Here is a 12,466-nt window from a genome sequence, read left to right on the forward strand (position 1 = left end):
TTCTATAGTCACTGAATAATTGATACCTTGTATAGATTAGTTGTTGGTAGAAAATTCCTCAGCTATACAGATGCTATTGATCGAACATTAACAATATAGGATGGTGTTTTCAGCAAAATCATTGGAGCTAGACATTATTCATTTTCGTCTGCAAGGGATGATCTAGGCCATGGATCACATACCGCCTCTACAGCAGCTGGGAACATAGTAAAGAAAGCTAGCTTTTATGGACTGGCACAAGGTACTGCCAGAGGAGGGGTACCCTCAGCGAGAATTTCTGCATATAAAGTATGTGGTCCAGGTTCATGCCAATCAAGCGATATCCTTTCCGCATTTGATGATGCTATTGCTGATGGAGTTGATATTATAACAATCTCAATTGGAGGAAACCAAGCACAAGAATTTGATACTGATGTCATTGCAATTGGTGGTTTTCATTCAATGGCAAAAGGAATTATTACTTTACAATCTGCAGGAAATGATGGTCCTGTATCAGGATCAGTGGCAAGTGTGGCACCATGGATATTCACTGTTGCTGCAAGCAGCACGGATCGTCGGATCATAGACAAAGTTGTTCTTGGGAATGGAAAGACATTAGTCGTATGCATCCTTGACTCTATTCTTTTAATCAATTACTTGATACAATCATACACAGACTCGCACACGCATTTAACCACATCTATAAGTACGCATATATGCATTCATGCATGTATGTATTTGTATCTGCACTGAAACCAGTGTGTGGGTATTTCTAACTACCAGGTTTGTGAAAACAGGGGAATTCTGTTAATTCTTTCAGTCTAAAAGGAAAAAAGTTTCCTCTGGTCTACGGTAAGAGTGCATCAAGAGAATGCAAGCATCTTGAAGCAAGGTGAATCTTGATGGCCATTTCTTTTATTTTAATTTCTAAATGTTAAAAAAATGTCCATAACTTGTATTCTGAGTTGGCATTGATTTTCATATTTTCAGCCTTTGCTATAGCGGCTGTTTAGACAGAGCTTTAGTGAAGGGAAAGATTGTAGTGTGTGATGATGTGAATGGAAGAACTGAGGCTAAAAGAGCTGGAGCTCTTGGCGCGATCCTTCAATTAGTTTTGAGGATATTTCCTTTATCTTACCTTTGCCTGGATTGAGTTTAACAGAAGACAAACTTAATGCTCTCAAGTCATATCTGAATTCCACGAAGTATGTTTTCTTTTGCGCTGAGCAGCATCCATTCCATTAGAATTTTGCATTTAGTTCCTTCAAATGATGTGATCCTTGTGTGTTTATAGGAAACCTTCAGCAAACATATTAAAAAGTGAAGCCATTAAGGATAATGCTGCACCTGAAGTTGCTTCTTTCTCTTCTCGTGGTCCAAATCCCATCATATCAGATATTTTGAAGGTAGGCATTATAGTTTTCTTTTCTATATTTTTTGTATTTCAATTTGCTCATATATGGATTAAATGAACTGCAGCCAGATGCCAGTGCCCCAGGTGTAGATATCTTGGCTGCATTCCACCTGTTCTTTCACCTACATACGACACTGCAGACAAGAGGCATGTCAAGTACAGTGTGATGTCTGGAACCTCCATGGCTTGCCCTCATGCTGCCGGTGTAGCGGCTCATGTTAAAGCAGCTCACCCTGATTGGTCTGCTTCAGCCATTAAATCTGCTATTATGACTACTGGTAATCTTGTGTAATCACTCTAGTCCTTTTCATTTCTCTCAGTCGGTTATATCACTAGAGAATATGAATACGTAGATCACGTATCTTTCGGTTCCATTATGTAAAAAGGTTATATGCAATTACCAACTTTCTTTCTATGATTCTTTTTTTTTCAATTTTCAGCTTGGCCCATGAATGTTACTGAAAGATCAGAGGGAGAATTTGCTTTCGGATCTGGCCATGTAAATCCAGTAACAGCCATTCACCCTGGACTTGTTTATGAAACACAGAAGAGTGACTACATACAACTGTTCTGTGGCCTGGGATATACTGCAGAGAAAATCCGGCAAATCTCAGGAGACAACAGCAGCTGTAGTAAGGCCGCTAGAAACACCCTGGCAAGGGATTTGAATTACCCTTCAATGGCAGCTAAAGTTGCAGTGGAGGAGTCCTTCACAATTAAATTTCATAGAACAGTTACAAATGTTGGCAATGCAAACTCAACCTACAAGGCAAAAATCTTCTCACGTTCATCACTCAAGATCAAAGTTGTGCCTGAAGCTCTCTCCTTCAAGTCCTTGAAAGAGAAGAAGTCGTTCGCTGTAACTATTGTTGGTCGAGATTTGACATATAACTCAATTCTGTCTGCATCGTTGGTGTGGTCTGATGGTTCTCACAGCGTGAGGAGTCCAATTGTTGTTTACGGAGGGGGAGATGAATTTACAACTCCATCAGCTTATAATTAGCATGCTTGCCGTATCCAATTCCAGTGTACTAGTGAAATAATTTAGACTTCGAATTTGCACCAGTTATGATGTGTTCAATTTCTCGGGCAACTAATACATCCAAGCTTGTAATTTCTCATGAACAGAAATGCTACAAATTATCATCCTTTCTACTCCATCTATACGAGTTTTGTTACAGATACGAAAAGTAATCCCTAAAAACTCCAGCACATCTGATTTTCGAAACCAGTTCACAATGATACATGGACATGTTAAAAGAGTAAACCAGCCATGATCTTGACCGAAATCCCAGCCAACCAACTAGCCAGATTATGGGAGGAACGTTTGTTTTGGGACTGTTTCCTGATTCTGATGCCTGTAAGCTTTCCTGGAGTCTCGGATAGGCCATGGATATAGCTTTTGAGCACTCTTCTTAGAAACATATGCTATATATAGACTATATAATGCTTTCATGTTTAGTTTCTTTTTAATTCCAACCTTGAATTTTTTTTTATATAGTATCATTTTCTCACCTAATTTCATAAGATAAAATTTTAAATTATAACAGAAAAATAAAATTAAAAGAGAGAATCATAATGTAAAATATAAAGAAAAAGCGCGACTAATCTCAAAGTTCTTAGAATTTTGATTTTGATCCAAAAATTTATTTTGTTTATTTTGTAATAATTGGATTTGAGAGATCAAAGGGAAAAATTTTAAATTGTAGTAGAAAAATAATATTAAAAGAGAGAGAACCAATACAAATAAAAAGTGTTATTATTCTCAAAGTTCTTATAAATTTGATTTTGATTCAAAAATTTATTTTGTTCATTTTTTAATCTTTAAGTTTGAGAGATGAAAGGAAAACTCATTGAAAAAATGATGGAAAATAAAAAAAAATTGTCAATTAACCACAATTCAACAATAAAAAAAATCAATCTTGGTATCAAATGAAAAAAGTTCCATAGAGGTGTTTTTAGATATTCATCTTGTTAGAGAAAATAGATCGAAGTCTAAAGAGAAATTTTTTCTGCATTGATTTTGTATTTTTAAAACGATTTAGAGGTGTTCTAAGTTAAAAGATTGGTTTATCAACATGTTAAGGATATTGATTTAAATGTTTTTAGATGAAAATAAATTAAAAAATAAATTTTTAAATTCAACAAATCCTAACCTAATTTTCAACCACTCCTCTAGTGGTTGAAAATTGGGCAAGCAAACGACAGTTTGTCATTACAAACAACACAATGTTTTTTTTTTTGTTTTTGAGATAAAAGGACGGACAATATATTCTATCCTTTTATATATATATATATATGTTAAAAACATCAAGAATGAGATTATAGTTTTTTTCCAAAATTATTGAGCACTTTTTTATTCTACCCTTTCTGATTTGAATTTCTTAAATTATTGATTTTTATTAGATTTTTATTAAATGAAGTACATTGTTACATGTTATGTAAGTTTAAAAAGTTATAAATCATTTAATAAAATTAAAAATATTTTAATATGTTACAATTATTATTTTATATCTCAAAATCACAACAATAAAATTTTACCAAATACTATTTAGTTACTTTAAATGTGTATAAATACATAATAGATGATTTATGACTTCTTATATAAAATTTATATAATACGTGAAAGTATTTTTTTTTAATAAAAGTAAAGTTTAAAAAAATAAGTAAAGTGATAATATATATAGACACATCATTTTAATAAAATTATTGATATAAAACATTAAAATAGATTATATAAAACACTAGTATATATGTACGAGTGATTTAAAAAAGAATAATGAAGAATGTTGTCATGTTAACTAATGGGTATATACCTTGCTTAGTTTGAAAAATAAAGTATTTTTTTTAAATATCACCTACTTTGATTTTAAAATAAAATAAATATTAACCAAACACTGCTTGTAGATAAAAAAAAAAGAAGGTATAAAACTAGAATTAATCAGTTTTGATTTAAAAGTATAAAAATACAAAACTAAGTACGTAGAATACGATAATTACGTACATTGAATGCTAATTATATTGTATTTATATTTTATCTACTTTTGTGTAACTTTTTACAAATTGAATATTTAGTGCCAAAATTTACGATTCCAAATCAAAGGTATATCGATCCTTGCACGATTTATTCTTCGATCTTTCAAATTGTTTTTTAAGGCAACCTTTATTAATAAAGGAAGCAGCCTCGCGGCCTAATCAAGTCGTAAACCTGTAATAATTAGGAGAGAAAATCGTTCCCGCTATCCTTAAATCTTATAAAACCATCCTAATTAAACAAAATTTTAATATAAAAAATCAGGGAGTTGATGCGAAAACAAAAATGGTATGGTGATTAAGTCGACTCTATACTCGCTAGCTCCTATGATGTCTCCTACGTTTTACTATATGAAATTATTGTTTTCCTAATTACTTTCGATATAGAGGAATAATATAACGGAGGGAGATGATATTAATTTATGCAAAATCAATGCAAGAATATTAACTATATGTATATATATCAGCGAAATCATTGCATATCTGCAGAATATATTAGAGAAGAAAGCCAGAATATATTCTTACTCAAACACATCTTTCTACCAGTACTTGACACTGATTTTTGTTCTTGACCACAAAGAGAAAAACAAGAAACAAAAATGGGTTTTACTCGGATTCTGTTCTTGACACTGCTTTTTGTTTGGGCTGCCGATGTTCAATGTCAAAACGTCAGGATTTTCAACGTGAAGAAATATGGTGCAATCCCTGATAGCAAGACTGAGAATAGCAAGGTGAATCCTTCTTTTGATATGCATAAACTACATATATAATTAATCAAGTATCTTTTGTTTTTTAATATATACACGCGCGCGCGCATTCATGTTGTTTGATCTTCTGTTTAGGCATTCTTGGAAGCATGGAAAAATGCATGTAAATGGAATGGAAAGGCTGTGGTTTTGGTGCCAGCAGGAACATACCTGCTAGACTCGGTGAAATTTGAGGGCGAATGCAAGGGTTACATGATATTTAAGTTGAAAGGGAATGTAATGGCCGCAAGCAAACTGAAGGATATTAACCAATGGATTACTTTCAAATATGTTAATGGCTTAACTGTGGCCGGTAGTGGAACCTTCGATGGCCAAGGATACAAGGTTTGGCCTTGTAAGATAAACGGACGATGCCAAACTCTTCCTATAGTAAGTTCATCGTTCTTTTTTCTGAGAATTTTCTTTTTTACATTATACGTACTGTCTTCGATGCTAAATACTTTTCGAAACGTGATTTTTTTCCCCAATTAAACCAAATAACAAAACGTTTTCTTGCTAGCGTGTTTCATTTTCTGAATAAAACCATATTAAATTAAACGAGAAAATCTATACGTATGTAATTAGCTAGACATAATAATTAGAACTCTTTGAAATATACAATTCTGATCTATTAATGCATTTTTCTCATTATCTTTTATATGTGGATTAAGAAATTGATTTGATTGTTGTTTTTTATTATCTTTTGGGCAGTCATTAAGGCTTGAATTCATCAGAAATGGGAAACTGCAAAACATAAGATCAATCAACAGCCAAAATGCCCATGTTTCCATCTTTGCCAGCAGCAACTTGAATATCACTAATGTCAAGTTGTCTGCTCCTCAAGATAGCCCTAATACTGATGGGATCAAGATTAGTTCTTCAGAAGAAATCAGGATTACACGCACATCAATCAGTACAGGAGATGATTGTGTTGCCATACTCAATGGGAGTAAAAACACTCACATTTCTCAAGTTTTCTGTGGCCCTGGACATGGAATCAGTGTTGGGAGTATGGGAGGGAATACACTTATTGATAATAAAGACATTGTGGTGGGGTTGGCCGTGACGAACTCCACTTTTACCAATACCAGCAATGGTTTAAGAATCAAAACATGGGCATCTCGCTATGAAGGTCTTGCTTCTGGTTTCACTTACGAAGACATCATAATGAACGACGTCGAACATCCCATTATTATTGATCAGCAATATTGCCCTAGTTCTTCCTGTGATTCCAAGGTATTAATTTGATTGTCTTTCTATTAATTAATAAGCTTTTTCCACTTTTAATCATTGAACTGACAGTGTAATCCATCACCCTTTTCCTTTTCTTTTCTTTGCAGACTGCTTCACGTATTCAAATCAGGGATATTACATACAGCAACATTAGGGGTACTTCGAAGTCGAAGGCAGCAGTGACATTAAATTGCAGCAGCATTGTTCCATGCAAGAATATAGTGCTGAAGGATATCAGATTGGTGTATACAGGAAATGAAGGTCCTGCAAGTTCAATATGTTCTAATGTCCATGGCTACTCTTATGGCCTTCAAAACCCACCCCCATGCTTTCGCTCGGCTTAGTTTATATCCATAACTATATGTGCTTAATTGCTAGGGCCTCACCATGAATGAAGAGTTGCGTTTGAGTAGCTTAATCGATGTATGATATCAGGCTGTGTACTCTAGTAACCTTGCATGGTCGAGGACCAAATCGTTTATCTTTAAATTAAATAACATTTATTATTGGGCTCATTTTATTACTATTTCAAACTTTATTTATATATATATAGATTATGATCACTAACTATATTTGATGAACCACGATCGATGTTTGCTTGCTAACAATAGTGTTTTGCAAGTATTTGTTTTTATGTTATAATTTATTTTTTAAAATATTTTTTATTTAAAAATATATTAAATTAATTATTTTAAAGTGTTTTTAGATAGTTTTAATATACTAAAGTTAAAAATAAATAAGTAAATTGAAAATATATTTTGAAATACTTTTAAAAAACACTATGCACTATAATACCAAACACATATTTCAAATATCCAAAGAATTACAAAACTTGTTTGTCATTAAATTAAATAGCATTTATTATTGTGGTTATTTTATTATTATTATTTCAAACTTTATTTATATATATTATGATCAATGTTTATATTTGAAGGACCACAATTGTAAACACTAGTGTTTTCGTGAGTATTTATTTTATGTTATAAATTGTTTTTAAAATGTTTTTTTTAAGGTTTATTAAATTAAGTTTTTTTAGAAGGTTTTGATATAATAATATTAAAAATAAATAAAAATATTTTAGATAAACACTTTGTATTATAATATCAAACACATTTCAAATATTCAAGGAAGTATAGAATTGGTCATTTCTTCTCAAATTGTTGGGCACGGATTTTATTTTAATCTCTCTATAACAAAACCTTTGCAAAGTTTAAAAAATATAAGTGAATCGAATCATATGCTATAATTTATCTAAAACAAAATAATATGTAGGATATGATTCGTATCAATTAATTATGAATAAATAGAAAAGGTAAACATCTTAAGAAATTGAACTTTATATTGATGCATTGTATGTTTTCAAGACAAGGTTCTCAAATATTATACATTTAACGATTTAAATATTTTAGAAAATAAAAAAATAATAAATATTTGTCTAAAAAATAATAAAAGATAAAGCTTATTCCTTTTTTAAAAAATAAAAAGTTGATGACGAGAGAAATCACACGAGTCGAGCCCTTCAAACCCGTCCCGGAAATATATCAAACACAGACGACGTCGTTTTTTTTATGTAGTTTAATTAAAACGAAACCACTTCTTTCTTCTTCCCCACAGGCCTCTGGGAGCTGCTGATGTGGTTCCAAATTGCAATACAAAAACAGCGACGAAGTCGTTTTTTGTGACCTAACCCCAATCAATTCTTTTGCAATGTTAACTCGGGCTCTTTCGAGGTCAAAAATCCCAAATTTCAGTAGCATAATATTTATCCTTCAAAACCTAACAACTAAACAATCCATTATAGATCAAACGCAATTGCCACTCTCAAAAGCCTCAAATATCCAATCTTTTTTAGCTCCTGCTGGGTTGCGGCAATATCACGATGGAAGGCCAAGAGGGCCACTCTGGAGAGGCAAGAAGCTGATTGGAAAAGAAGCCCTTTTTGTAATACTTGGATTGAAGAGGTTTAAAAATGATGATGATGAGAAGCTTGACAGATTTATTAAAACCCACGTTTTCAGACTTTTGAAACTGGACATGATTGCTGTTTTGTCTGAGCTTGAGCGACAAGAGGAGGTTTCTTTGGCTGTTAAGGTTGTACTTTTGTTTTCTTTTAGCGTGAATATTTGCTGTCTGTGAACCGTTTGATGCAATGCTTCAAAGAAATGTTGACTTCTCGTTCAGTTTATTTATTGTCTTGTGTGATTTATGCTGTGGAGGTTGTTTATTTTCTTGGGTTAGTGAGTAATTTATTGATTTTGCAGATTTTTAGAGTGATTCAAAAGCAAGATTGGTATAAGCCGGATGTGTATCTCTATAAGGATTTGATTATGGCATTACTGAAAACTGGAAAAATGGAAGAGGCAATGAAGTTATGGGAAGATATGAGAAATGAGGATTTGTTCCCGGATTCCCAAATGTATACCGAAGCCATTAGAGGCTACTTGAGGGATGGGTCTCCTGCTGATGCAATGAACATATATGAAGACATGAAGAAGTCACCAGATCCTCCCGAGGAGTTGCCGTTTAGGATTCTGTTGAAGGGGCTTTTACCACACCCGCTTTTGAGGAATAGAGTAAAGCAAGATTACGAGGAGCTATTTCCAGAAAAACATGTTTATGACCCTCCAGAAGAGATATTCGGAATGCTCTGAGGTTTGCATTATGCTATTGATTTCAGTTCTTTAATTTGTATTACAGACTGCATTCATGTTCGGAGGATGGTGATTATAGCATGTTTAGCTCCAATAGAAACAGCGTTGCAACAGCAGGGTTCTTCACGAACCAAAATCATAAAAAATAATAATGAAAACTTGGGTGAACAAGTTGTTTTCTGTAAGTTTTTATGGCCAAGACCTTCAACTGAAATGATGCTGTTCATGCACTAAACTCTTTATTTTAAGGAAGAACTCCTTTTGATACTTTTGTATGCTTGTGATCAGCTGGTTGTTTTGCGACTAGAGAACAAAACATCTGCAGTTTGATTTTGTGTTTACTAGTCAGTTCATCCTTGGTAAATTGCTTCATGTGATGTAATCACAAAAAAGGAACTCACAGTTCTCACTGAACTGCTGAAGGGGTAGAGCTGACTTTCTACTGTTAATGCAACTGAAATCTGATTCTTTTATTTCCATAAATCGAAAGTTTTATTAATTTCAGGGCTTCAAATGGTCCATCACTTTACTGGAGTTCGTGGTCTTTCCTCAGCTGCTTTAAGATAACAGCAAATGACCTAATATGACACCGTTTTATACTTCGGAAACAAAGAGGTTGCTTTTGCGTGCTAGGACACATCGCACTGCTGTTCTGTTTCAGAGCTTCAAACTCCGTGGTTTCTAACCATTTTGTTTTTTGGTGGGGTGGATTATGGGGAGTCTTACTGCGATGCCCTAGGTTAGATTTTTCCGTATATTTATAATTAACAAAGAGCTGTGTCATGTGTTGCTGCGATTGAACTGTCTTTAATCATCTCATCCCAACAGCTTCTTTTGGGTTGTACTTATTTCAGCCTTTGATTCGTTTGAACCTAAAACTTTACGGCATGAAGTTCGCCAGCATGTCGTAATCGTGCATCTTGTAGACGTGTTTTTCGATAATGTGGCCATAAACCATAATAATGCAGTTAGGTTTTCTGATTTTCAATTCTCCGAGATTTTTAATGAAATCATCGGGGCTTTGGTCCCTAAGCTTCTAAAACTATATAACAGTACCTGAGGTTTTACGCTATGTGACGACTCTAGTCCTTCTGTAGTGTTTATGTTTCTTCAGTCTGATGGACTAATGTGTCGGTTTTGGAGGCTTGAAGACCATGGGGACATACCCTTGCAAACTTTAAGGACATAAAAATATTGCGAAGTGGTTGATGCATAGCTCGTAATTGAACTGCCTATCTACAAGCACAGAGGGCAAGTTTCCGAAATGAGGAGCTCTCCAATGGTGTACAATTTCAGAAGTAGGGGCATAAGCAAAGCATCATCACTTACTGAAAGTCACTAGACTGGATATCGAGGAGGTTTTAGAAAAACCAATATGGAACGATCTAACGTTGTCAGGCCGGTAAGCTGCGGGGAAACCCGCATATCTATTTATGTTTGCCTCGTAGAAACTTCATTTGTGCCTTCGAATTTCAAGCGTCCTTGTTTTAGCTCCCCCTGGAGCTCTCAAATTGTGCTGATGTTGCCCTTGTGTTTCATGGTAAGATTGACGAGTACAGGCTATAACCACATCAACCATCGTCAACACCAGTCAAGTGGAAATATGGACCGAGTGAATCCGGATTCCAATTCTCCGTTTTGATTCAGTAACGAAATGGGCATTGCGGATTAAAAAATGATCCTCGCGGGGCTATTTTCTGCGTTCGGATCTTGGTGTGTGACATTTGTATCTTGTTTCTTATTTTTTTTTCTGTTTTAATAAAAAAAAATATCCCAGTATTCTTATTTCGAGCTATTATTCTACGGTTCCACCTTTTACTGTCTAAGTTCTAAATCTTTACTGTTTGTTTGTTTTGTAAATAAAATGATTGTTCACATAGAATAATAATACATCTAGCAAAGAATATTATATTTTTTACACTCACGTGTATTTGGGATGATTCTCATTGCATCTAAGACTATTTACGGTTTGGATTTTAAAAACCAACCGAACCAAGACATGCTAATTTTAGAGAATAGAAACTAGATCGAACTGAAAATTGATTCAAACTAAATTGGTTTTTCATCCTGGTTTGATGTTTCAGTTAATTGTTTTTGTTTATTCGATTTTTTCAGTTGATTAGTTTCTTTTGAATACCTCTAATTGTATCTGTATTGAAATCATACTTTTTAAATCCAAATGAAACAAATCTTGATCACAGTTTAGAGGTAAAGATGGTTAACTTGGGTCACAAGTTTTCGCCACCTTCTAAACAATGCAACAGGTTTTTTCTACGTTATATATATAAATAGTGAAACACTTAGTGATTTCTAGGTGTAACGTGTTTTATATAATATATTTGTAGTCATGAAATATGAGAATATATATATACATACATACATATATATATATACATACATACATATATATATATATATATATATATATATATATATTAAACAAATTGAGATGTTTAGCAACATACATGCCCTTACTCTACATAAAAATCTTAGATTTAAGATATATAATTTAATTTTTTTTCTAGTGCTCATTAAATGCATATAACAATGTCTAGAAAAATGAAAAGAAAAAAAAAAGAATTGTTGTTTTAATGAATTTATCAGGCAAATGACTCCTTATCAATAGAAGTGTTTGTAATTGATTTTTTCTTATTTTTTCAATTATAAATTTTTATAATTAATTAAAATATCAGAAGAGATGTTATAAGACTATCCACAGCAATATACATAGTAAGACTCTGATACATGACAAAAACAAAGTATGATAGGATAAATTAAAGGTAGAAATAAATAAAGTGTGGTGGCCTTAATTTGTGCTTTAAATTGAATGAAACCCAGATGGCTTTTTATAATATGTGGATCGATGGTCTAAGGATTGAAGAGATCCACAGAAATTCTTTGATTAGATAGATTCATGAGGACTTGCAAGTGATCAAGACGTGATCATGTTTACTTTTTCCAGCTCCAGAACCAGACTTTCCAGTGCGTAATCATGTTGAAAGCTACTAGCACTTGCTAGCAATTTGCAACAAAATTATACTGGTAAACTTCCAAGTAAGACATGTTTATCGTTTATCCGCAAATTAAAATTATTAAAAAATATCTTTTTAATAAAAAAATAATTTAAATAACATTTTATTGAATAACAAAACACACTTCTTGACTAGTTAATGATCGTTCGCCCTCGAATTCTAGATTTATTCCTTAAAGATTATCAGTTCGAATTTTATAAATTTCAGGGTTATTAAAGGATTACATGATCGTTAACTTCAGGACCCGTAGAATTAATTGAGATGTACACAAACTGGTTCGGACACCAATATTAAAAAATAATTGATCACTCATCCTTTATGAATCAATGATGTTGATAATTAAGAAAATATATACATGGTTTGAGGTAGAATATATCT

At 33.0% G+C, this 12,466-nt stretch overlaps 3 protein-coding genes across 4 annotated transcripts in view; all 3 read left to right on the forward strand.

Annotated features, from left to right (window-relative positions):
• Positions 1–2,553, forward strand: part of LOC133679199 (subtilisin-like protease SBT4.6) — a 5,201-nt gene extending 2,648 nt beyond the window's left edge. Inside the window, 8 exon segments of the mRNA XM_062101731.1 lie at positions 114–600; positions 777–871; positions 970–1,085; positions 1,088–1,184; positions 1,274–1,385; positions 1,459–1,498; positions 1,501–1,671; positions 1,834–2,553. Coding sequence (XP_061957715.1) covers positions 114–600; positions 777–871; positions 970–1,085; positions 1,088–1,184; positions 1,274–1,385; positions 1,459–1,498; positions 1,501–1,671; positions 1,834–2,396 — 1,681 coding nt within the window. The 3' untranslated portion in view covers positions 2,397–2,553.
• Positions 2,554–5,025: 2,472 nt separating this feature from the next.
• LOC133680124 (polygalacturonase-like) lies at positions 5,026–6,749 on the forward strand. The gene is made up of 4 exons (XM_062102945.1): positions 5,026–5,157; positions 5,269–5,517; positions 5,884–6,408; positions 6,513–6,749. Exons 1-4 carry the CDS (start codon positions 5,026–5,028, stop codon positions 6,747–6,749), a joined length of 1,143 nt encoding a protein of 380 aa, XP_061958929.1.
• A 1,233-nt stretch (positions 6,750–7,982) lies between these two features.
• On the forward strand, positions 7,983–10,044 carry LOC133679431 (protein THYLAKOID ASSEMBLY 8-like, chloroplastic). Of its 2 annotated transcripts, XM_062102032.1 has the most exons (3): positions 7,983–8,496; positions 8,667–9,057; positions 9,562–10,044. In XM_062102032.1, the coding sequence occupies exons 1-2, from the start codon at positions 8,113–8,115 to the stop codon at positions 9,054–9,056; spliced, it is 774 nt and encodes a 257-aa protein (XP_061958016.1). In that variant the 5' UTR covers positions 7,983–8,112; the 3' UTR covers position 9,057; positions 9,562–10,044. The 2 variants fall into 2 exon arrangements, with proteins under 2 accessions (XP_061958016.1, XP_061958015.1); XM_062102031.1 differs by lacking the exon at positions 9,562–10,044 and having other exon boundaries at positions 8,667–9,323.
• The last annotated feature ends 2,422 nt before the right edge of the window (positions 10,045–12,466 follow it).

This window comes from Populus nigra, chromosome 19 (assembly GCF_951802175.1).
Source record: "Populus nigra chromosome 19, ddPopNigr1.1, whole genome shotgun sequence".
NCBI classification, from domain to species: domain Eukaryota; kingdom Viridiplantae; phylum Streptophyta; class Magnoliopsida; order Malpighiales; family Salicaceae; genus Populus; species Populus nigra.

Excerpts from the sequence above, each read along its gene's own strand:
- LOC133679431 (XM_062102032.1), top strand. The coding sequence starts at position 8,113 with ATGTTAACTCGGGCTCTTTCGAGGTCAAAAATCCCAAATTTCAGTAGC. Across the intron at positions 8,497-8,666 it reads AGGTTTCTTTGGCTGTTAAG|ATTTTTAGAGTGATTCAAAA; the intron begins GTTGTACTTTTG and ends TTGATTTTGCAG.
- LOC133680124 (XM_062102945.1), top strand. The coding sequence starts at position 5,026 with ATGGGTTTTACTCGGATTCTGTTCTTGACACTGCTTTTTGTTTGGGCT. Across the intron at positions 5,518-5,883 it reads TCGATGGCCAAGGATACAAG|TCATTAAGGCTTGAATTCAT; the intron begins GTTTGGCCTTGT and ends TCTTTTGGGCAG. Across the intron at positions 6,409-6,512 it reads GTTCTTCCTGTGATTCCAAG|ACTGCTTCACGTATTCAAAT; the intron begins GTATTAATTTGA and ends TTTTCTTTGCAG.